Genomic DNA, 23,358 nt, shown 5'->3' on the forward strand with positions numbered 1-23,358 from the left:
TCTTCTTTAATAAGATTAGTTTTTTAGATTAAATTCAGCTTATTTTATTTTGAAAGCTCTTGAAAAGAAATGAAAAATGTCATATAATGAATTAAGTACTAATACTAGTCACACTTCATATGCAACACAGGGATAGCTGATGGCTATGCTACAGACTTGACATCTCTTAAGAAGCAAAAAACTAACAGTTGGTGACATTCACAATGGAAAGGGCTGGGAGGAGTTTGACAAAATATCTCATCCAAAATGAAAAAGCCTCAGTAAAGCTTACCCTTACCTGGTAGTGTTAAGCAAGAGGGAGAACAAGGGAACAAGCTAGCACAAGTGTCCAGGCCAGTCTGAGCACCTCACCTGCCTTCCCTGCGCTAAAACGCTCCATGAGTGAAGCCAAGGACACACTTGTCTCTGGTAGGAGGCACACCCCAGACACTAAACCTCTGCTGGTCCTCAGACAAAACTGAGCCTCTCTTCTCATTGACTAAGGTGGGAAAGGAGCAGGGATTTGCTTGCTTGTGACATAGTTATACCTAAAAAAAAAAATCTAAGACATAGAAAGTGAGGGTTCAGTTCAACACATGGAAACAAGAGCACAAAAGGATAAGATTCATCAGAGAAACTTCAAAAGAAATGGTATTCCAAAATGGCAAAAGGTGGTACTGCTTGTGAGCAAGGGGATTTCTACAAAGACAGCATGAAATGCAGAGACAAATTTTAGTGAACTTCTGAAAACAATTTTTTAAAAGTGCATGGCACAGATATCAGGGATCCAATTATTACATAAATTACACAGGCTAAAAGGACATCAAGAGAACAGGAACAGATTTTAATCAGTTTGTTCAAATCAGGGAAGGAGTCATGACAACAGTAGCACAAATTTTAATCCATAAACAAAACAATACATAACTCCTGAGAAATTTCCTACAGCAAAGGACTCCAGTGAAGATTTGCTTATACCATGATTCTTACCCCTAAAATATACAGCAAAGTTATTAATAAAATTTTATATATAATTCATAAGTATATAGTGTATAAATTAGTAAAATTTATCTTGTAAGAAGCAGCTTTGATTTATTCATTCACTAAAAATTAGACAAGCACCACTGTTTGGAAAGAGAGAGCTAGAAGTCAATGAACTAAACAGTTAAAAAAAATAACTCATCTTGTCAGCACAATGGTAACTGGTCACAAGGTTAACCTGAAATGGATTTCTGCAAGAAGTACTCACAGTATCACAAATATAGCAAAATTAGTATTTACAATAAACAGAGGTAAAAATGTGTTGGAACTTACGACAGTTGATAGCTAAGACTGAAAGGGTTTTGTGACTTCTTGAGTAAAAATGGTTAAATGAGATGCAGTCAATTCAAACATCACCCTAACAAGCAAAATACACGTATTTGCTCAATATTAAAAAAAGCTCTACAAAATTCATTCAATAAAACTGCAAACTGAAAACATAGCTGAAATTAGGTATATACTTCCCTGAGTAAATGCAATTCTTTTAAGCATTCAAATCCAAAGAAAATCTGTAACACTACTAAGAACGTTCTCTAACTACTATAGAAACATACAAACCCAGCTAACCTGAATGCTTTAAAGTTTAGATACAAGCTACTGCTTAACTGGTCCCTTTTATCTAATCATCTATACTGACGTTACTCAGCTTTATCCAGGGTCAACAAAAACTATTAATTTTAACTTTTGCCTAACTGGATTCCTTATGATCAGCTGTTAGCATCAAGCTGTCTGATTTCCATTCAGGCTTCACAGCTGGATTCATTATAAAAAAAGGAATATTAAACCTTGGGCAGGCATAACTGGCTTTGACTTCAAAATAAACATTTTTATAACTAATCGTGCTATACTTTCAGGTATTAAGTAAAATTTTCATTCCAATACAATTTTTTCAATGTGACACAGACTGCATATATTTAAGAATTTCCAGTAGCTGTCAAAGTTGCAAGTGTAAAAAAGCTAACAAAACCAACATTTTTAATGAGAAATAATAAAAAAAAAAAAAAAAAAAAAAAAATCAGGAAACGGACCAAGAAATTACCTTGTATCAGTAAAAGTTTCATTGCAAAGAAGAGCTAGAATTACATTGAGGCTGAGAGGGTTTTTATTTATTTATTTTAAAAGGTATGAGGAATGTTTTGGATAGTCACTGAGTTCATTCTTAAGGAGCTGATATCTTCTACATTCTCTACAAAAGGAAGGATTTTTAAGTTACGACAGAGAGAATGCCTACACTACACTACTTAGAGCTATTTTATATTTAAAGGCTATTGTTGATAATGAAAATAATTTCTGCAAGATGGATAGTTATTCTAAAAAAAGGAAAAAGAAAATCAATATCCTCGGGGGAAAAAAGGGAAGTCTGTGGAAAATTTTTTATTTAGATTTGTCTTCCAAAACAGAAAATAGATGAGCAGCTCTCCCAACAATGCTTATTTAAGCAAATATTTGAAAAGGGTCAACAGGACAGAAAGGAGAAAGGCAGCATAAGTTAGAAAAGGTGGTTCTGCGTACAAATGCAAAAGATGAAATATGGCCATCTAGTAATTCACAATCACATTTCCACTCCCTTTTTAAATCACTGCAAGAGCCTGCTTGTGAAGAACTGGTAGATTTTCTCAGGGGGAGGGAGTACAGAAGGCGAAGGGCCACCTCCTCCTCCTCACGACAACAGACCTTGAACAGGCTACAAAGGGAGAGTTAGGGACTCCACTGATCACACGGGAAGGGGAGAACACAGGAACACATATTGTCAAAAAGACAGTCAAAAGCAAAAAGGCAGGAAGGGTAAGAATATAAATAATTAAGAAGGGAAAAAACAAAAGAAAGCTCAAAATAAAATTTACTTGCTGTAGTTTGTCACTTCCTATGTCTTATTGTTGAAATACTACTTCTATAAATTTGCAAAAAAGGGAAAGATGCATCTTGCCACAACAAAATGGTCAATGCATATCATTTTAGACCTCTGAATTTGAAAACTGAACAACCAGATATGAATTTAAGTTTACCTGCTACAAATTTTGAACTATTTAAAAAGCATGAATTGCATTAAAGCTTTAAGATATATTTTTAAAATGTTCTTTGTAGGGTGGTCCCCCAGGCTCTCCATAGCAAATTTATGGACCCCTGAAAGGAGACAGTTGCCCAGATATCTATTTAGTATCTTGAAACTTCAGGTTTTATTACCAGCTGCCATTAATCCTGTCTTACAGGCCAATACAACCAAAGAATGTATCCAAAGAGAGACACAATCAGGAAAGCTATGAAACTCATTACACACACTGGTTTATTAGCAATAAAGAAAAAAAAAGAAGGAAAAAACCCGAGGAAAACGTATTTTGGACAGTATCTTGCAGTTACAATCACTTGACATGATTCTTCTAACAAATTAAATAAAAAAAAAAAACTTCAAACAAAACAAGTTTAAAGTGATATTGTCTTTTTAAAACCCAACTAGTTCTTTTTGTGCCTTATTTCCGATTTTGGTCAGTAGTGTCCTCTGCATATGTACTTATACGATATGACCCCTTTTTGTTATTTACAAGCAGAAATAAAATGTGAAAAAGTTCGGATTTAGTACTTTCTGAACTGGTCACAGCAGAGTAAGCTCAGATGGCTAGTCGAACAGAACATCCTTAGGGAGACAGAGCCACCCCAGAGGCTTTGTGGGCAGAAAATCTTTAGGCAAAGTGATTCATCATGTGTGGCAAGATGACTGTGACACCTAAAGATTCTTGCCTTGAGCAGCATGGTACACGCTACAAGGGATCAAACATTCTGAAAAGCATCCACGCACATCTCAGAAGCTTCAGTAAAAAGGACATGTTTTAAATAACAAAATACTGGACACTAAAAACGTGTATGTGAATTTGTTTTTTTCAGTATGTCTGAACCCATTCTGTTGACCTAACATAGAAATAAGCAAATTTTTACTAATTTTGCATTCAAACACACTCTTTCAGAGTCTAACCGAAGAATGTTTTAACATCTAGCTCATATTCCTTCCTCCAGTGTAACTAAGCCATAGCCTTGCAGGTTTGTTTAGAAGTTGGCCATCAATAAATGATTATTTCTCCACGTTAAAACATATTTTACTACAGTGGCTTTTATTGTCCTCTTGTCCATTCACCACAACTTCTAGCTCTTCTAACAGAGGATCAGAGAATGCATTACGACACCTCCAGTGCAATATGAGAACAAACAGTTTTGATCTTCCAAATCTAGTGCACAGTAATCTGTCCTGTGAAGGAGAATACTTACTGTACTACACAACACCCCTGTTCAGAATCTGCACTTAAAGACCACTTAGAAGATACTGATTTTGAATGTACAAATGTCTCACAAGCAAGCAAAAAGACCCACACTGGAACAGAAAAAAAGACTCCTCTACCATGGCATCCCACCAATAGCACTGGCCAGTTAACAGATGCACAGAGAAAAAAAAACACAAAAAAAACCCAGAGTGAGAGTGAAGAATGATATGCTCTAAATTTCAAGTCAGGTGTTATAGCCAAGTACCATACTGTAAGTAACAACAGGGCATAATCAGATTTAAAACTTTTTCTTTACATTTAAGATGAAGGAAAGAAAAAGAAAATATATCTACAAAGAGCAACATATCTGCACAAAACCACAAAAAGTGGCCTTTCTTAAAACAGTCAAAAAAGTCAACAGACCAAGGAAGACAAACAAGCCAGGTAAAGACAGGAAAAATCCCGAAGTGCAGCTGAGTGCGAGCCTGATGGAAGTGCTCAGGTGGAACAGTGTACTGATCCAGATGGGTGCATTCAAGGGACAAAAATACAAGTTTAATAGCACAGTAAAACTACAGTAAAATTATACTCTATCGATTTGAGGACAGATGATTCTGTTGACGATTTTAGTGTAAATTAAAGTTTATACTATTTTCTACCTCTGATGTTTTGGCATTTTTTGAAGGAAATAAATTGGACCAATGACACATAATTGTGTTGCATTATCAAACAAGAAAGCAACATAAAAGTACCATCAAGAAAATAGGAGAGATCAGATAGAAAGGCAGTGGCAACTTTAAAAACATAGCTTTCAGTTCAATAGTGGTGCTGAAATTGATTATCAAGGGAATAACAATGCTTTAGAGCACAGGTTAAAAGAAGAAAAAAAAGTTACTGAGGCCTGGATAACATTTTCTCCCGATGAATCACTGCCTTTCAATTTGGTGTTTTATTTCACATTGGTTTACTGGCATTTGCACTATGTCTCTATCATGAGACCAAGCTGTGTCTATGCTGGGGGAAGAGAGGGAGGCACACAAAACAGAAACTCGGAGGAGTACAATCAACAGGAAGCTTGCCTCCTTCGTACTGCAGAATGTCAACCAAGCACTAAAGGGCCAGCTAAAGTATCTTGAGTTCAAGACATTTGTGCTCCAAATTCTCTTCTATGTAGGTAAAGTGAGATAAATCAATACAGAAAATCTTCTACATTTAAAAAATTGTTCTTTACCTTTACTCTGTTCTAAATATATTGCTGAAAGCCCACTGTTCATTGTGTATACATAAGCAAACTATACTATATAAAATGGTTACCAACTGCAGAAGCACATGGGCTTTTTCCTTCTGCCAACAAACCATATTCCTTTTCACAGCTTGCAACTGTGCCACTGAACCAACAAAAACCAGCAGTATCTCTCTTCTGGCCCCTCTCCCTTTACCCCTCGCTCCAAAACACTGAAGGAACAGGTTTATACTCAATTCGTTTAACAGCTTTACAAAGTTGTTGGGTTTTTTTTACCATGTACCTTTTGAACCACATTTCTAGGAAGATACATTTCTAATGTAATAACAAAAGTATAAACGAAATAAAGAATATACACATGTACTGGACAAATATATTCATTGCAATTGTGCACAGGGCCTAGTGCCAGATAGCTTTCAAACAAAGGAACAAAATCATACAGTTGTTTGGCACTCAAGGCTGAAACCATTGTAAAACATGTACTGTTTATAAATTGTCACTGATGAATAAAAGCAGTGAACAGAAAAATTAAAGGAAATGCAGCCAAGCACCAGAAAGACAAGCCAATCATCACTCCTCCTCCCACCACTCTCAGTAATCAAACAAAACAAAATAACCCCCAAGCCCCCAGTATGCTGGGCAAGAACAACGTAGCGGTGCAAGGTAAACTGAGCATTGCATGAACAAGTGACTTCAGATTGTGCTCTCATAGCTCAACCCAAAGTACCCAGAAAAGTGATAGATTCAGACACCTGGAAAAAATGGCATGTGGCTTTCTCAGCTTTGTTATTTATAAAGTAATATTTTAAACACTAGTAATGCTAGTGACATTTATCTTAAGCTTAAAAATATCAATCCCAGAAGATGTAAAGAAAAATTGTTTCTGTGATGGTAAAATATATTAGCAGATCTTTCGCCACAGAACATAGCACTGCTGAAAAAATATCACCCTACCTACCATTGAGAAGAAAGATTTAATTCACATCAGGTGAAAGGATGACATTTCTCTAAGTACAAAGTAAGACAGAATTGTATCCTGGAAAATAAGCAAGAGCTCAGTTTCTGACCCTGCATATCTGTACCAATTTCAGTATCTTTCTAACTTGAAGCTGTATAATAATGCAACATATCTAGATGGAAACAAAATCTCCTCTAAAATTAAAGAAAAAAGAACTTAATAAATACGCAAAAAAAATTTTCTCATTTTTTGACTCATAGGTAGAATATTAAGGTGTACTAAATGCTTTCTATAGTATAACACACATATGAGCTTCTGCAAACTCCTCTGAAGTTAGGGTGACATGATCAGAAGATTCTCTACAATATTTCATAAGGCAATGTGGCTTTTAAGATAGGTAAGGCATATTTAAGAAATATTGTTCTGTAAGGAATTAATTTTTGTAAATATTCAAGCAGGTCAATCAGCCTGTAGTTTAAGTTGGAAAGTACCTCAAGACTCTGAATAAATATATAAATAAATTAAATCTGAGGTGACAGCTTGTAATGGACTAGCAATATGTGAAACAAATAAATGATGTCATAGGAAAGAAATTAATCCAGTCAAACAGAAGTGTTACTTATCACAGCAAAATAGTAAGCCAAACTTCACTTTGCTGCTATGATGCAGAAAATGTACTTAAAACTGCAGTACCCTGATAAAGAGTGTACAAGTACACTCTTTCCTATATCTGCAGAACATGTTTTAAACATGATACGAATTTATTTATGATAGTCATGCACATAGGTATTGAATGCAGACCTCAGTGATCAACCTTCAAACTTATAAGACTGTTAACAAGTCACACATTACTCTCAAGACTTGCGCTTTCTATGTCCCATAGTATAAGAGGAAGAAATTGCAAGATGCCTTATTTGTATTGCATTTGTGCCTAAAGTGCCAGGCTTATTTTAGAGGTCCCTATTACACTGGGAAGTAAACTAAAATTTTCTTACAGTTATTGTGATGATAGTACTGGTTTTGCACACAGTCTGTACAATCCCAATTAGAATTTACACATTTTACATTTACACATTACATATTTTAGCGCGCTTGGTTTCCAACTACCTTTAAGGCTCATGGCCAGACCTCAGCAGTTTTTGGAAAAACTGTAAAATCAATTTCAACTTATTTCAATAGTAATTGCTGTGTTTCTTCCCCATTCCCATCTTCAATGAACCTTTTTTACTTCATCACTGAACTTAAGGCTACTGCTTTCTTTAAAGGAATCAGTAGCAGTAATCCCAAATACTGTCAGTTTCTTTAATCCTGTATATAACACAACATCACATAAAATGATGTATCAACTCGCTCTCCTATTTCATCTTCAGTTGGGGGACCCCTGTGAGCATCTTCCAAAAAAAAAAACCCCAACCAAACAGCACTCCCCCTCCACCAAATGCCATCCTGGTGAAGCTTCCACGCATAAGGATAACAAGGTTTCTATTTCTCAAAGTGACCCTCCATCTGGATGTCTAAGAAATAACTCTGCAGAATTTTCAGCTGACTTCCCAATATACATATATGCGTTAGAGTGACAGAAGCTGAACACTCATCTGAAAGCCACAGTGCGGTTAGCCTTAGAAAAGCGTAAAAAGACAGCAACCAAGAAAGCCTCACAAATAAAGAAAGATATTACCATTACTTAACAGAATGAGTTGCAGTTTCTCTGGTCTTCTGCACATTTCTGTTACGTGAAAATCTTTCACCCATGTTTCAGAAACAAAACTTTGGTGCAATATTGGACAGAAGTGAAAGCATCCAGACATTATTTTCAAAATCAAATTAAAAAAATTTGTTTTCTTTTGATGATACTTGTTCCATTAATCTACTATATAGCTGAAGCATTGCATACCTACAGCAGCTTACAACTCTAGGGAAAATGCAGTGGCCACTCAGGCAACTCACAAAAACAATAGTATTAGAGGTCCAACACCTTCATGCACCTAAAAAAATAAAATTACGTCTTTTATATGTTCACTCATTCAATTTCATCTGTTTTGCTTTCCCCTCGGAGGTGTCTGTGTATCTAAACAGTCAGGTTTCCAGCAGCAACAAACATTTGACTTAGTAAAACCCAGTCTCTAAAGAAAACTATTTAACAACTTCAAATCATATTAATGCAAATACTATAATGCCCGAAATCACAAAAGCCACTTGTTTTGGCACGAGCAGCCTAGTTACACCATTTTAGTTGATCAGTTCAGAATTTAATCACTGGATACAGGCTGCTACATTTATTAAAAACTGGACTGCTAGCAACTGACAGGCTACAGCTACATGCACACAAGAATGAAAAAAAAATTAATGGAATGAAATAGAGATTAAGTAAATTATTTTTATGCACCTGGCGATAAGCAAACATCTTTATTGCAAAACAAAGACAAGCCATGAAAAATTACAAAATTATCTTTTAATCACCAGTGAGCTTTCTACAGTCTCCTATTTGAACAGGATAAGAGTTATTATGTAGATCCCTAAGCAACTGCCTCATGGGGAAGTTACATCACCAGTATGGGAAAGAATCATCCCCTCCTCCCTTCTCCCTGGAAAGGAGCTTGGCGCCTTCAGACAGACTGAAATTTAAAATCCTACAGCTTCACCCAGCTGATCCCATCCACTGGAACACATCTACAAGTGCCCAGGGATGGCAGGAACCACAGGAGAGAAATATGCCCTTTCAGCATTTCATGCACTGATGAGCCTTGTAACAGATAAACATACCCTACAGCAGCTAAACTGACATGTTATAACAAAGAGGAAATGCAAGACTTAAAAATTTCATCAGATTACTATTTATTCCCCTTTTCAGAGGCAGAGTACACTGTGAATAAATCAACACTCAAATGTATCAGACTGCATTAACTAAAAACCAAGCTTTGCAGAACGAATTTTATCAGAACTAAAATATTTCAAAATTTATAAAGCCACCGACTTCCATGTTTAAATTCCCAGACTGGCAATTCAGAAGTACTTCGTATGACAAAAATTCTGGGTTTAACTGTGAAACCTTTTTGAAGAAGGCAACATTTCATCTTCCTCCAACATGACTAACACTAGATCCCACTTCTTCTCCCGTTAGCACACAGTGCAAGCAACACTACTGCCTGCGGGCCACCAGAACTGCAAGTTCTGCTTGTGGGACATGCTGTGGATTTGCAGAGTCCTACGAGTCCTGTGAAGGTACCTATGGCACTAGTAGCACCCAGTGAAAAGGTATCAGCAGTTCTTTCTAGTACACCGTTAAATCATATAGTTTGACGGATTTTCATGGACAGATGTCTTCACTTTCTTACTTGCCAGAAAGAAAACCTTTCTTTTTTTTTCTTCCTTGAACCACAGCACTGCAGACCAAGTCTGAAAACAACTCCAACACTGATTTGGAGATTACAAAAATCTAAACTTGCACAATACTACACGTTAAGGATAAACTGCCTCAACACTCTGGCATACTGACATAGCGAGCGGATCACCAACAGGGAGGGGGGAAAGCCGACTGCTGTGCACTTGCTTACCCCGCTCTTCACCTTCCTGCGCTGGGAGCTGCCGAAGGCAGGGAGCTGGCCGGGCACGAGGCCTCCTGCCAGCAGCGGCAGCGAGGGGAGGCAAGGGAGCAGGCTGGCAGGCAGCTGCGACCACGCACCTACCTGGCAGACCCACACCTGAGCACCACCTGAGGAGGGTTGTTAGGGCCCCTCTGCCACAGCTGCGAACTAGGAAGAAGATGAAAGTCTCAAGGGGGAGAGAGCATGAGCGGACACCTGCTACAGCACAACACTGCAAAGGATGCGAGCCCTCTGCTACATTTGTAGAAAGCCTTGAGGTATTACTGTATTTAAAGAAATGTTAAGAAAGCTATTTGATTGAAACAGTACTGTAAACAGAAGGGGAAACTAAGCTTAACACACGCTCTTGTGAGCAAAAACCCAAGGGTAAAAATGCCCTGCACTGAGCACTGTCACTAAATGACTGTGTAATTTAATTTCCCAGAAACCCATTAGCTTTCACAAAAGGAAAATGAAGAGCAGATGAGAGCAATTCTTTGGTGTGAGTGGAATTTATTTAATGTAATACCTGGGGGGAAAAAAAAAAGATAAATCTGAAACTGTACCAACAGATACAAAACATCACAACTCTAGAAAGCTTCAGCCTGCAGATCAGCGGCTCTGCGCCGGCAGTAACCAGCATGTCAGGTGCAAGGTTTTACAGGTACGACTGATGAGAGCCTGCCTCTGCCCAACATGCCACGCCAGAGCCGGGATATAGCCACATGAAGAAACACCCCAGAACAAAAGGATTGCTAGCATTTAAAATCGGGGGGGGGGAAGACCTCAACTTATTTATGGAGATTTTATATATTCATATATGAAGCAAATTATATGTATGATTATCTGGAAGAGAGGAAGAAATCATTGAAATTTAACTTAAAACATTACTCTGGGTTTAAAATTTTCATTATAAAAACCAAAATACTACAAAATTCACATTAGGCTTTTAGCCAATCTATGATATCATATCAAAACAGTGTCAATCAAGCAATCAAGCACAGTGACATGCCCCAAAAGGAAAACAAACATTCTTAGAAGGAAATTTAAATGTAAATCTTCCATTTGCCAGATTCATTATATGCAATGATTTGGGAAAAACTAATTTTTAAAAAAACATAAGTCTATCTGAAGCAACAAAACGTGAAGCTTTACTAGGGTGAAGCAATGGCAACACTTACTTCGGGAAAAGTAGCCATGATATATTACATATAGATGAGTCAGCATCTTGATATTTTTAGCTTTAATAATCAAAACAATAAGTGATTTGATAAAATGTAAACATAATGCTGTGAAACTGCATGATGCCAGTTACTGTAAAGTGAATTTCAAGGAGCTTTTCCAGCATGGGAAGTTTACAATCTACGGCTTGTGGTGGACCCATGTCTTAGAGGAGGAGACCAGTACCCCTAAGTATTGTAACTGCGGATGATCTTATACTTGCGTCTTTTTTTACTAAGAAAAGTTTTTCTGAACTCTTAGCCTACAGTAATATGTGACAGAAAATTATGCACTGTGAAGCTTATTAGCTATCCTTTTACAATTTTCTTTTAACTTTCTGCCCTACTCCTGTAAAATGAGATGAACTGAAGCACTTGTCGTAATCTTTGTTGTGCCCCTATTTTGTCATTTTCTTAACATTTTCCTCTTCTTCCTGATGAATTCTCTGAAGGATACAAAATATTCTGTCCCCACCGTTCTCCAAGTTAATACCAATGTATTATACACAGTAACTGTGTACAAATTATTTCAGATCAATCTTGCCATTACTCATGTGTCTGGCGACGTCTATTTTATTCCACGTGTTAAATTAGTAATGACTATAGAAGCCAATTGAAGGAAATCTAACTATTATTTTGGACAAATACAAAGTCTGCCAACTCACTACCTCTGCCCTCTCCCTTCCTAAAAGGTAATTAAAACAAGATTCCTAGCAAAAACTAATGGCATCGTTCTTAACATTTGCCATTTTAGTAACTATTTACCCTTGCTTGCTTCCTACTATTGCCTTCACCATCATAAAGTCATTTGATAATAAGCTCTATCTCTTTGATTCCAAAATTCTTTTATTGAAGGGCTACTGAGGATGAAAACTAGCAGTTTTCCTGAAGATTAGTCAGATTCTTAACCAAGAAAGAATTCAGATGCATGCCTTCTTTTAATTGTATTTTAAAGTTCAAAAGCCTCTCCCTTTTACTGAGAATAACCTTTCCCAAATCAAGGTTTAAACATCACCTGTTCAAGAACAGTATCAATACTGGAAAGCTTACAGAGGCTTCAGCTATTTACCACGTTGCTTCAAAAAATGCCCCTAATGTTCACCTTTAAAAATACTTACCACTCTATCCAAGCCAACTGGAGTGCTTAACTTACAAGTCAAACAATAGATTTTTACAATAAAAACTAGACATAGTAATGTCACTAGTGTGAAAGACGCACTGGCAGAAGCACAGCCATTCTTACAAATCTACACAATCAGGCAATCAAGTCAATTAAGTGAACACTAACTCTAAAATCAGAAGGCATCCCAATCCAGATATTGATCACTCATTTATATGATTAATCCACAAAATGAGTCTATAGTTTCCTAGTAACTCGAAAGACTACCTTTGAAAATTCACGGAGTTTGGCTGTAACCCATCAAGCACCTCTCCGCTCCTGCCACCCTTTGCTCCATACGGCAGTTTCTGCCCAGCACGTACCTATTAACCACCTGCTACACTGGCACAAGACAGTTAAACACTAACAGAGGGTAAAATAAATGGGGTATATATATCTAATTTACTTGCAAACTCTGTTTTGTCAAGCCTAATGACAAACCACCCGAGTGATTCAAGCGCATTAAGTACAACCAACACTAAAGGAAGCCACACTGCAAAAAACCCAAAATGTATTACTCTGCTTCCATTAGAGAGTACTATGTTTGGTTCTTTCACCTATTTATTTCAATCAGGACAAGAATCAGGCTTACCCTTTATATTCACAGTAAGAAAGAGTTAGAGTACAACAAACTATATTTTGATTAACAATCTGAATCATTTATAGCTGTAATTACTCTAACAAGCTTCTACTCACTCCCTCAGAAATACTGACTGATATGTGTCTTGACTTCCCTGCATTGTCAGGTCCTCCATACTCTTAATGCTAGCCATAAGAAAATATCATGGCCATACCTAGCATGAAGCAGAAGTTAGTTTGTTAGGAAGAGGAGCACAGTCATCACCTCAGTAGGATACTAACAGAGGTGAGTGTTACAACACCAACAGATGATATGAAATAAACTAGTAAATACAACCCTGCAGCTAGTCTAGTAGAGTCAGTGAGTAGCTGAGGTCGGGAAGATGCAAATGATCTAAAATCCTCCATTCCCACACATTCAGAGTTTCCGATTATGACAGTTTCCAGTTATCTTGGTTGACAGGTCTTCAAACCCTGTGGCTAGCTCAGGAACACCCAGAGCTCTCAAATTTAACCCAATTAAACTGTAAAGCAACTAGTTAAAGAAATAATGAGAAAACAAGGAAGTATACTTGAAAGAAAACTTGGAAGAATGATCTCTCCTTCTACTTCAAGGGACCGGTTTCAACGTGGCAAGCTTATATTCAACCATCATCTTTTCACTCACTATTGACTAATTTTTTTAATTACTTTTTATCATGTACAAGCTTGTGGAACTGTGTAGTACACAGATGATGAACAAGGAGCACAAACGTTTTGCCTTTATCCTTTCTACCTCTGGTGGACAGACAGATGCACGAAAGAAATGAAGTCACCCACAAATTTTCAAGACGGACCAACAAAAACCCCTTTAAGCTATATTCAAGAATGATCTGCTTGCTTTCTTCTTGGTAAGTAGAAGTAGAAAAGCTCAGTAGAATAAAGTCCAGAGAACAGTACAACAGAAGATACAATACCACAAGCTTGAAGGGTCCTAGCAAAAACTGACCTCTCCTTGCAAGTGCAGAGTACTAAAAGGCAGCATTAATTACAGAGAAAAGAATCTCGTATCCTTGTGAATAGTTTTCTAGAATGTAATTAAAACAGAAAGTGTTGAATAAGCAAAGATTATCAAGTCTAAATGCAGCTACAATACCACCGATATATCTTAGCCTGATTTTCTACATATCTCTATGGATACCAACAGACTATGCTGGTGCCAAGAGGATTCAGTGGTTTTACTTAAAATACAAGCAACGGTCCTTCTTTTTTTATACTAACAAATCAACAGGATAATTCTGGAATTCATTAGTGAAGAACACTAACCAATCCAACATAATAGCTTTACTTCCTCTGCAAAACACTTCAAGAAAATATCTAAATGAATATGGAAATGCATCTTTCTGTGGCAAATTGTTCATTATTGAATCATTATCAACTCTTGTTAGACAAAATTTCTCTCTTTTGCAACGTACAAGATCATTAAAATGTTTGAGAGCTCCATCATGAAAGACAGTGGCACTTTATAATCCGCTATCTCTTCAGGCAAATATGCTTACAGCTGAACATAATACACAAAATAACAACATCCCCTTGACACACAATTCTTTCTTTTAATGGTGCTCTTAAGTGTTGACAGCAATGGTGAAATATGTTGTTGCCTTTTTTTTTTTTAATAGTTTTTAACTATTTCAGAGACATATTCCAGCCATGATAAAATGTTGGGAAGGGATGTGTTTCTTAGATCTTCAGCATGGAACCCCAGACGCTCCATCACTCCTATTAGCCTAGTGAGATATTTCCTATAAGCTCATCAAGTTCATGTTCTTAGCCTCCATCTCCTTTTAACCTCTGAAGATCACAGAATAATCAATCAATGCATTAAATATCATCTACAGTAACTAATAAAATGGATGTTTTCATTCTGTTTATGGAAACATGTCTACAATTTGATATTAACAAACTCTGTAACATTTTTTTTGTCTAAAAAAATTAAGAAGAAATCTCATTTTTCTTTTCAATAATAGACAAAAAACCATAAACACAGATAGTGGTACTACATAGAAAACTACTACTCAATGTTTTTATGTAGCTTTTATCATTCCTCTCTCCAAACTTTCAGCATCAACTTAAGATACGCTGCAAAAATTCATGATGTGAAAGTATGATATACAAAGCTGCATCCTATACTGTAACATAAGTAAAATGAATATAATTTTCTTATAACAAGCCAAAAACCACAAGTGTAATACTTTTAAAAGCATACTTTTAGAGTTTTGAGGTGTACATTTCATAGAGATATATACTGAAAGCTTTCTATAATTCTTTGTTGCATATAGAATGAAATGAAGAAGTACTCCTCCAACAAAATAAAATCCCTAAGAACTGTTAGCCATAAAGCATTACAAAACTATTTCAGTTCACAGCTGCTTTGGGTGACTGACACACACACATCTTGCAATTCATTAATTCCCTCCACAAAACAATCTCAATGGAGGCTTCTTCTCAAATCTGTATTAATGACGTAATTCTATTATGTCTAATGGAATCACCTAGTCATCTCTTCATTAAAACTAAAAAACTAAGAAGATATAGTTGCACCAATTACTTTCTTTATATATTTAAAGGCATATATTGTTTAGAAATTGGATGGCTCAAAATAAAAGCATGAGCAAATAGTTTGCCTTTGGTAACACAAATTTAAAAAAAAAAATAAAAAAATCAAACTTTGCTATAAAATCAGTATCAGCTACAAAGCCTAGAGCCATTCCATACATGCTACTGATCAAAATACTGGAGAAGCAATTGAAGTAACTTGTCTTTTTAGTCTCCTGTATTTAAAAAAAGACAACGTATTTGAAACAGTATTGGGGGGAAGCTCTACTCTGCTTTATCAAAATAACTAAGGGAAACTACGTTTTAGCTTTACTGTCTTCAGATATAAGTATCATTGACCAATTGACACGCACTCTCTCTAAACAAAGACTCCAGAGACAGTCATCTTAAAGTTACATATTTTCAGGTTCATGTATGAAGGTTTAAATGAAATTCTGTTTTCAGCAATAGCTGTGCTTTGTCTGCCTCTATTTCAGAGAAAATTAAAGTAGTAAACAAAGACCGAGCAAAGTAGAAAGATTTCCACAAGAAATTGCAGACCACCAGGATTTGGATTTAGGTAATCCACTTAGATTACCACGGCTATGTCTTAAAAGGACAATACTGAGATCACAAAATAGGTCATGTCTACAAGAAGCAGAATATATAAGTGAAACAATGTCAAATGCACAAATTCAAAACAAACAGAGTCATCCCTAAGTTTAAGAGACAAGAAAAAAAAAATTTGTCCCAAGACCATGTATTGCCAAACAATAAATATTTTGAAATCAACATTTTTATGCTCCAAACTGGAATAGGGAGAAGAGTTTCAAACAATGCCATCAATACATTAATACGTTTCAGCTAACACAAAAGTGCAGGCAATGAAGAAAAAGCTTTCAATACCTAAGCCCACAATATAATACACATTTTGCTTGCTTGTTTTTCCAGTTTCAAAAGCAGAAAATGTTGCACACCCACAGTCCCAGGCAGTAACAACATTTGCCTAGCAAAACAGAAGTTTGCACCTGTTTCTTAGAAGTGACATTTCTAATACAACAGATATCAAAGACATTAGAAAATTAAAAATAAGAGGCAAGCCCTCAAATTATTAACTGAAGAAAAGCCTAAAGTAAACTGGTAGGTAGTTCAGGAATCGATAGTGTTAGAAAAATAATTATTTTAAATGCACAAATTTATAATTGCTATAGATGTCTTCTCAGCAAAAGTTAAGGAAAATGCAGCTTTAAAATAATTTAGAATTTACAAGAAAAATGTAAAAATCAAATAGAAATATTTCAGCTTTCTAGATCAACTTAAGTAAAATCTAGGTGGTTCCTTCTTCTGAAAAGTCCTGGACAATGGCCTTTATGAGGAATTTGCCCAACATAAAAAGATTTCAATAGGAAAGTCAGCGTTGCTATGAGAAACAGAGCAACTTCCAGATGCTTGACATGTCAGGCCTAGACAAGGGAATGAAAAATGCCTCCTTCTGACCAAAGAGGCTTTGAGGGGATACTCGTAAAGAATTACCTACTTACCCATCAGATTTGAGTTCATGAAAGGTGTCGGGGACAATCCTTCATGGGGCCCTAATCGACTGTCATTCAAGTGATCACTGTAATGAGGACTGTCTGCAAAACCCTAGAGAAAAAAAAGACCAGAGTATTAAACAGATTATTTGGCAGCCCTGCTAATTGAGTGTAATGACACTTTCCTAATTAAATGTGCAGTCACAATTGGTCATTAATCACAAAAGTTGGCTTTCGGGTCTCTCTCACAGAAATTACTCCCTGCCCACATTTTACTTTCTCCCCCATCAAAAAGAAACCACATAATTTCTTAATAAGCTGTGTCCCCATGGACAGTATTTCTAAAAATTGAATAATATGGAGATATTTTGATATTTGAATTCTCTTAGTGTTAAGTTGCTAACCACTGAGAGAGTAAAATTAGTCTGAAGAACTCACAACTGATTCTTTTTTTTTTTCCCCCCTAAGGTTTCTGTTTGCATTAATAAAACAACACAGTAAAAAGGTCAGGACGAGTCACTGACATTAGGAAAAAATGTTAGTGCAAATGAGGAGAAGAAATTCCATTTCCCCTTGCAGCCTGCTATTAACGTTACAGATTAATAGGCATTTTGACACTATCACATTACTAAACAGCATAGCTCACTGACAAAAGGTCTACTTCCAAATAGCGATTAAAAAAACAACTTTGTCACCCGATTTGCAAACAAGCACTCAAACTGAAATACTGTTTTGCACTTTTCTAGCATTAGTATAGCCAACTTAGCAGGCTTGGAGTGACCCTTATGCAGTCAGGAAACACTAGCTTATTGAAAGCTTGCACCAAAGGTATAGAGACAGAAAACACAGAAGCCCTAGGATGCACATATTATTTAATTAATCAATTTACTTAAAATTCTCTTTTGTACATTTCCGAATGTTTTCTGCTTTTCCATACAAAGGTATAAATATAGTATTTGCCATTCACACTGATCAGACGTGCACTGAATCACTTATGCTATACCACAATATGACAGACCTGGCACTCAAAATCGCACCTCCTTTGTAGCCAAAGTTTTGAAAAACATTTTGTAAACCTTATCTTACAATTCCCACTTACTTCTCTAAGCCTGGTAGAGAGAAACCTAAAGCTCAGGCCTAATTAAGGGAGGGGGGGAAATTGTTCACAGCTACCAGAAACCATCCCAAGTGCCCTGGGACTATAAAATCATCAGTCACTGAACATTTATCATTTTTTCAGTCCGCAGGCTCACATTCAAGACAACATTAATGGGGCTGAAACAGGCCTCACTATCTTTGCAGGCGTGCTGTCAGTTCTACCAAAGGGCTAGTAACTGAGGGCTAAACAACTGTCAAATCACTACCACTGCTTATGGATGCGTGTCACAACTCTTGCTGCTATTCGGCTTTAAAAGTAATCTTCTGGGAGTCCCAACTCCCAAATGAATCTTTGGCTGACTTTATCTACTTCAGAATTGGCGATATGCATGTGATAGGCATTCAGAAACAATCTTAGTGACATTTACAACTTGGTTATGACCACAAGGGTGTCCTCTGGTAACCATGACCTAGCCCCGTCTGTCAGACAAGCAGCGTGTAGCAGCAGCTGCCGAGGAAATGGAGTGGCTCCTAGCTAAGGTCACCACATGTGGTTTATTTTTATGCTGAAATGAAACAAAAAAGAAATTAAATCTGCTGAATAAAGAAACAAAAATCTGCAAATAGAGAACAACAACAATAACAAAAAAGCTCCCAAGTACATAGCTTCCTATTTGGCTCTCTGTTTGTACTCGTTATTGTGTTTTTTTAAAACCTTTTTCCCTAAGACAATACTTCAACTATATTTCATTTTTAAAAGAAAGAAGTAGGAAGGACATTATCAGCGATAAAAGAGAATCTATATCTCAGACATTCAGAAAGTGGTGCCTAGATAAGCCCCAGAAACTGAAATCTTCAAGAGATCTTTATTTACAAAGTAAATAATAAAACTGCTGAAAATATAACAAGACTAAGACTCATTTCATACACTGTTACACATCATGCAACACAGTCTACCTAATGCACAGGATTAATAATGCTCCTCCCCAAGTTAATATTGCATATTCCCCCCCAAAATAGACTAATTGGAGAACTGGGTGGGTAGTTTACACAGAAAGGAATGTTCTCCCTTCTACTGTCAGAATTCCTTCAAATAATACTTTACATCGTGTTCTTTTCATATACCCTCTCAGTTTCCCAGAATGCACTTGCATCCAATTACCATAGCATCAAAGTTATATTTCTACACTAGACAAATCATCTACTTTATCTACCTGAAAAATGCTCCAAGAAGTCCTTCACAACACTGAAGACACAGAAAACAGAACATTTACTACACAGGGGGAAAATGTACTAATGCATATGCAAGCACTCCAAATAGAATTGTTTTTTCTGTACTTTAGTTCAATTCCTAACTAAAATTAATTGTCAGGCATTTCATTCTTTGTCATGCATTACAGAATTTACACTTGTGCAAAGTGTAACCTCTCTCAGCCTTCATCTACAGTGGACCTATGTAAAGAGGTCTTAACTTGGCCACCATCCTTGACACTAGTTATTCAGAGTCTTAGTAATGAGTTATGGATTATCAGCTCAAGCAGCAGAGTTTTTTTGGGGATTAGAAACCCTGGGCTGATTCCCACATATAACTCACCCACACTAAATGAATACAAAATAACCACAAACGCATGCAGTTTTGATTTAACAAAACTTCTTTTGCACTTCACAAAAGCAAATTAAGCAAAATCAGAAGAGCTCTAAGGACGATGATTTAAATTACACAGAGTTATTTCAGAGCATTCTTCACATTTAAGCCGTACTTCAAATAAAATTGCATTCCTGATACCATTCCTTGCTTTTACATCTGTATTGTTAACTTACATAATAAACAGCATAAAGTTCTACTGGGAAGAGCTGTAATAAATCATAGATGAAAACTTAAGAAGCTTCCAATAGCTTCTGAAAAGCTACTGGAAGCTTCTAGTCATACAATCAAGGCTTTAAAAAAAAAAATGTATTTAACAAATATGATAGTGCAAATTTACAACATATGTTTACTGCTTAAAGAAGAATGCAGTTGAGAGCCTTAAAAAGTCTGTCTGCAACACCAATAAAGGATAGTGGTTTATTAAAAGGTACATCCCACCTGTGTGACCGAGTAACAAAGAGAAAACACCATCAGCTGGCATCTGAACTCATCCCTCAGGGCAAAAGCAACAGAAGGGGGCAGGATATATATAAAAATTTCTATCAGAGCCCCTTTTCAAATCTATGTTTTAAAGAAGACTTAATAATATATACTACCAAATTTCATTCCTTCTTTCTAGGAAAGGAAGGAAACTGCAGTCCACAGCAATTTTGAAGACTACTCTCTGAAAGGGGACTCACTTGATCATAGCTAGATGGATACAGGCTGCAAGCAGAAACAGGAGCTAATTAGTTATGCCAACAGCTATTCTCCCTCTTGGGAAGAACTATTCGATGATATATACTCCGACCTTCCTCTCCTGAACAGGCTGGTGATGTCATTCTTTGGACCACAGGGGGACTTCCAAAGCCCTTTGGAGGATTACTAGCTACTGTTACCTGCGAGGCAAGTTTGACATAGAAAGGCTGGAAGGAGACACTCCATGCTGAGTACACATCCCCATTTCTGCCACCTTTGCTCCCCAGCAAATGTACCAATGGATTAGCATGCAACAGAGCGCACAGTTTGAGTATTTAGCAAATCACTGGCAAAAAGTCTGCAAAATAGGAGTCACTGGACAAATTTATTTTCTGTTCTGAGCACCCTATTCTGAAGGGACAGCAGACAGCTGAGGGCCTTTTTCTGTGTACAGAAAGAAAACTGGTTTTGAATATGATTAGATGCCATAGCTGTAAACTCAAAACCATCTTGTTTGTTCCAACCTCTTACACAGCTACTACAAAAGCAAGCTTTAACCTTCCCAAAGGAAGACAAACCTTTTTCTTCTGTATTGCTATAGCCCCAATAAAGTCTAATGAGGGCTAACTGTTCCCTTACAGCATTTTGTACTGTTGTCATCATGCATTTTGCAACAGGCCTCTCCCTGGATTTCAGTTTCACTGCATATCTGTGATCAGAAAGACAGTCAGATACATCTACAAATAAAAGCAACAAGTATTGTCTACTAATAATACCTGTCATGAAATACAGCTGAAAGACTACTACTAATTAGCACTGCAATTAACTGAGTAGCAAAGGCACTCGCAACATTGAATACTCTAACATTTTATTCATTTTTCAGGTATTTCATTGTATTAGAGTGATGTTCTCTAATCATTCCAATAAATTAAATCCATCAATTAAAAAAAATCAACAGTTGCAACAGTTTTCATTCCCACCTCTTCTGGGTAAGATGCCCCAAGCGTCCAAGTGATTTAGGCTTTATCTGCATCAGGAGGATTTTCCAGGCACAGGTACGCTAACACAGGCAAACCAATTAAAAATCTGAGACTATTTACAAAATCATAAATAATTGTATACAGGACACCTGAAAATTATCTTGCAGAATGTGTTATTCCAGAAGAGGAAATGGAAAAAAACCAGAGAAAACACACTCCTTACTAGGCTTATTTATCCTACCAAACCATAAGGGAAGGCCTGAACACAATGAGTCTATGCTCCATTTTACAAAATAAAATTGTAATTAACCTCCTAAAACTCAAAGTCTTTCAATGACCGTTAAAGTTCTGACATTTTGGTTTAAGTCAGTCACAGAACTCGCCTAAGAACAAGCCAAAAAGCCTCCTCGGCTCACTGTTCCTACCCCTTTTCATTGCACTGGTTCCAGGACTTCTGTAGGATTCATCCTCTCCCTTTTGCTTCCACTTCAAAAACATAAAACTATTGCCCCTTAGTAATTATTTTCTGAAATCACACCAGGATTTGTCCATGCATAAGCAAAACCTGTACTCCTAACCCTAACTCAAGTTGTGGGGTTTTTGGTTTTGTTTTTAAATAAGCACGACATCCTACTTCCACTTCAGGGTAAAATTTGAAAAGTGAACACGACACTGTAAGTATATCGCACACAATTTTCCCATGCATTTATTGACTTCATGGAATAACTTCTTCCTTACGGTTAACTACTCCACAGCATTTTATTTGCTCAAGTCCACTAAACCAGAGAAAACAGGCTTTTTTTCTTTGTTTCTCCTCCCTTATCCCCAAGCCCTCTCCTACACAAGTTCCTGGGAATAGACCAAAATCAGACCCAGTTGTGGCTCACAACCAAGCTACCAGATCAGTAAGTGGGTATTTGCATTTCAGCAACTTAGAATGTAGCTCAACTATCACCTTTAAACTTAAGACACTAAAATGAATGGTTGACAGTTTGACATGGTTACAGACCAAAAGATTAAATTTAATGAATGCTACTTCCGATTCCTTGAGTTTTATAGTTTGGCTGACCTTAACTAACAAATATTAATTGTTTAAAACTCAGGAATACTGAGGTCCCTTCCAAGCTAAATTTGGCTATGATCACATGAATGAGGCAACAGTAATCTAAATGACTAATGTGTAAATGAATGACAGTGAATTTACTGCTGAAATCCACTTTATTTTGGATTATCTGCCTCTCCAAACTAATCTGAGAGTTCTAAAGACAAACAAGAGGGAAAAAACACAAGGGGGGTGGGGGAAGTGGGGAGAGAAAGCAAGACACACAGACAGCGAGAGACAGACCGACCGACCCAGAGAGACTGACTACACCTAGAAACATTGTAGTGAGTCACTGATTGAAGATTAGACAAGAATCTCTGCGCAATAGCCATACCAAGGTGTCCCAGCTAATTTAAAAGATTATGGATTATGTGATGATCATGTATGTTTCCAGAAATAAACAACCATTTTGTTTTGGAAAGAGTATTTTCAGTCATTGAATCTACATATTTGTCAATGGCTGCTGAAGGAAAGACTACAGAGCCAAAACCTGGCTCGTGGGTACAACTCCGTGTACTGGTTTTGGCTGGGATAGAGTTAATTTTCTTCACAGCAGCTAGTATGGGGCTAAGTTTTGGATTTGTGCTGGAAACAGTGTTGATAACACAGGGATGTTTTCGTTACTGCTGAGCAGTGCTTACACAGAGTCAAGGCCTTTTCTGCTTCTCACCCCACCCCACCAGCGAGGAGGCTGGGGGTGCACAAGAAGTTGGGAGGGGACACAGCCGGGACAGC

At 36.8% G+C, this 23,358-nt stretch overlaps 1 protein-coding gene across 3 annotated transcripts in view; it reads right to left on the reverse strand.

Annotated features, from left to right (window-relative positions):
- The window catches only part of TCF12 (transcription factor 12), a 174,469-nt gene that overhangs the window by 94,424 nt on the left and 56,687 nt on the right, over nucleotides 1-23,358 (reverse strand). For all 3 annotated transcript variants that reach the window (XM_050903711.1, XM_050903710.1, XM_050903709.1), the window contains exon 6: nucleotides 17,127-17,229. In XM_050903711.1, the coding sequence (XP_050759668.1) occupies nucleotides 17,127-17,229 (103 nt within the window). The remainder of the gene's footprint in view (nucleotides 1-17,126; nucleotides 17,230-23,358) is intronic.

The sequence above is a fragment of the Gymnogyps californianus genome, chromosome 11 (genome assembly GCF_018139145.2).
Source record: "Gymnogyps californianus isolate 813 chromosome 11, ASM1813914v2, whole genome shotgun sequence".
Taxonomy (NCBI): Eukaryota; Metazoa; Chordata; class Aves; order Accipitriformes; family Cathartidae; genus Gymnogyps; species Gymnogyps californianus.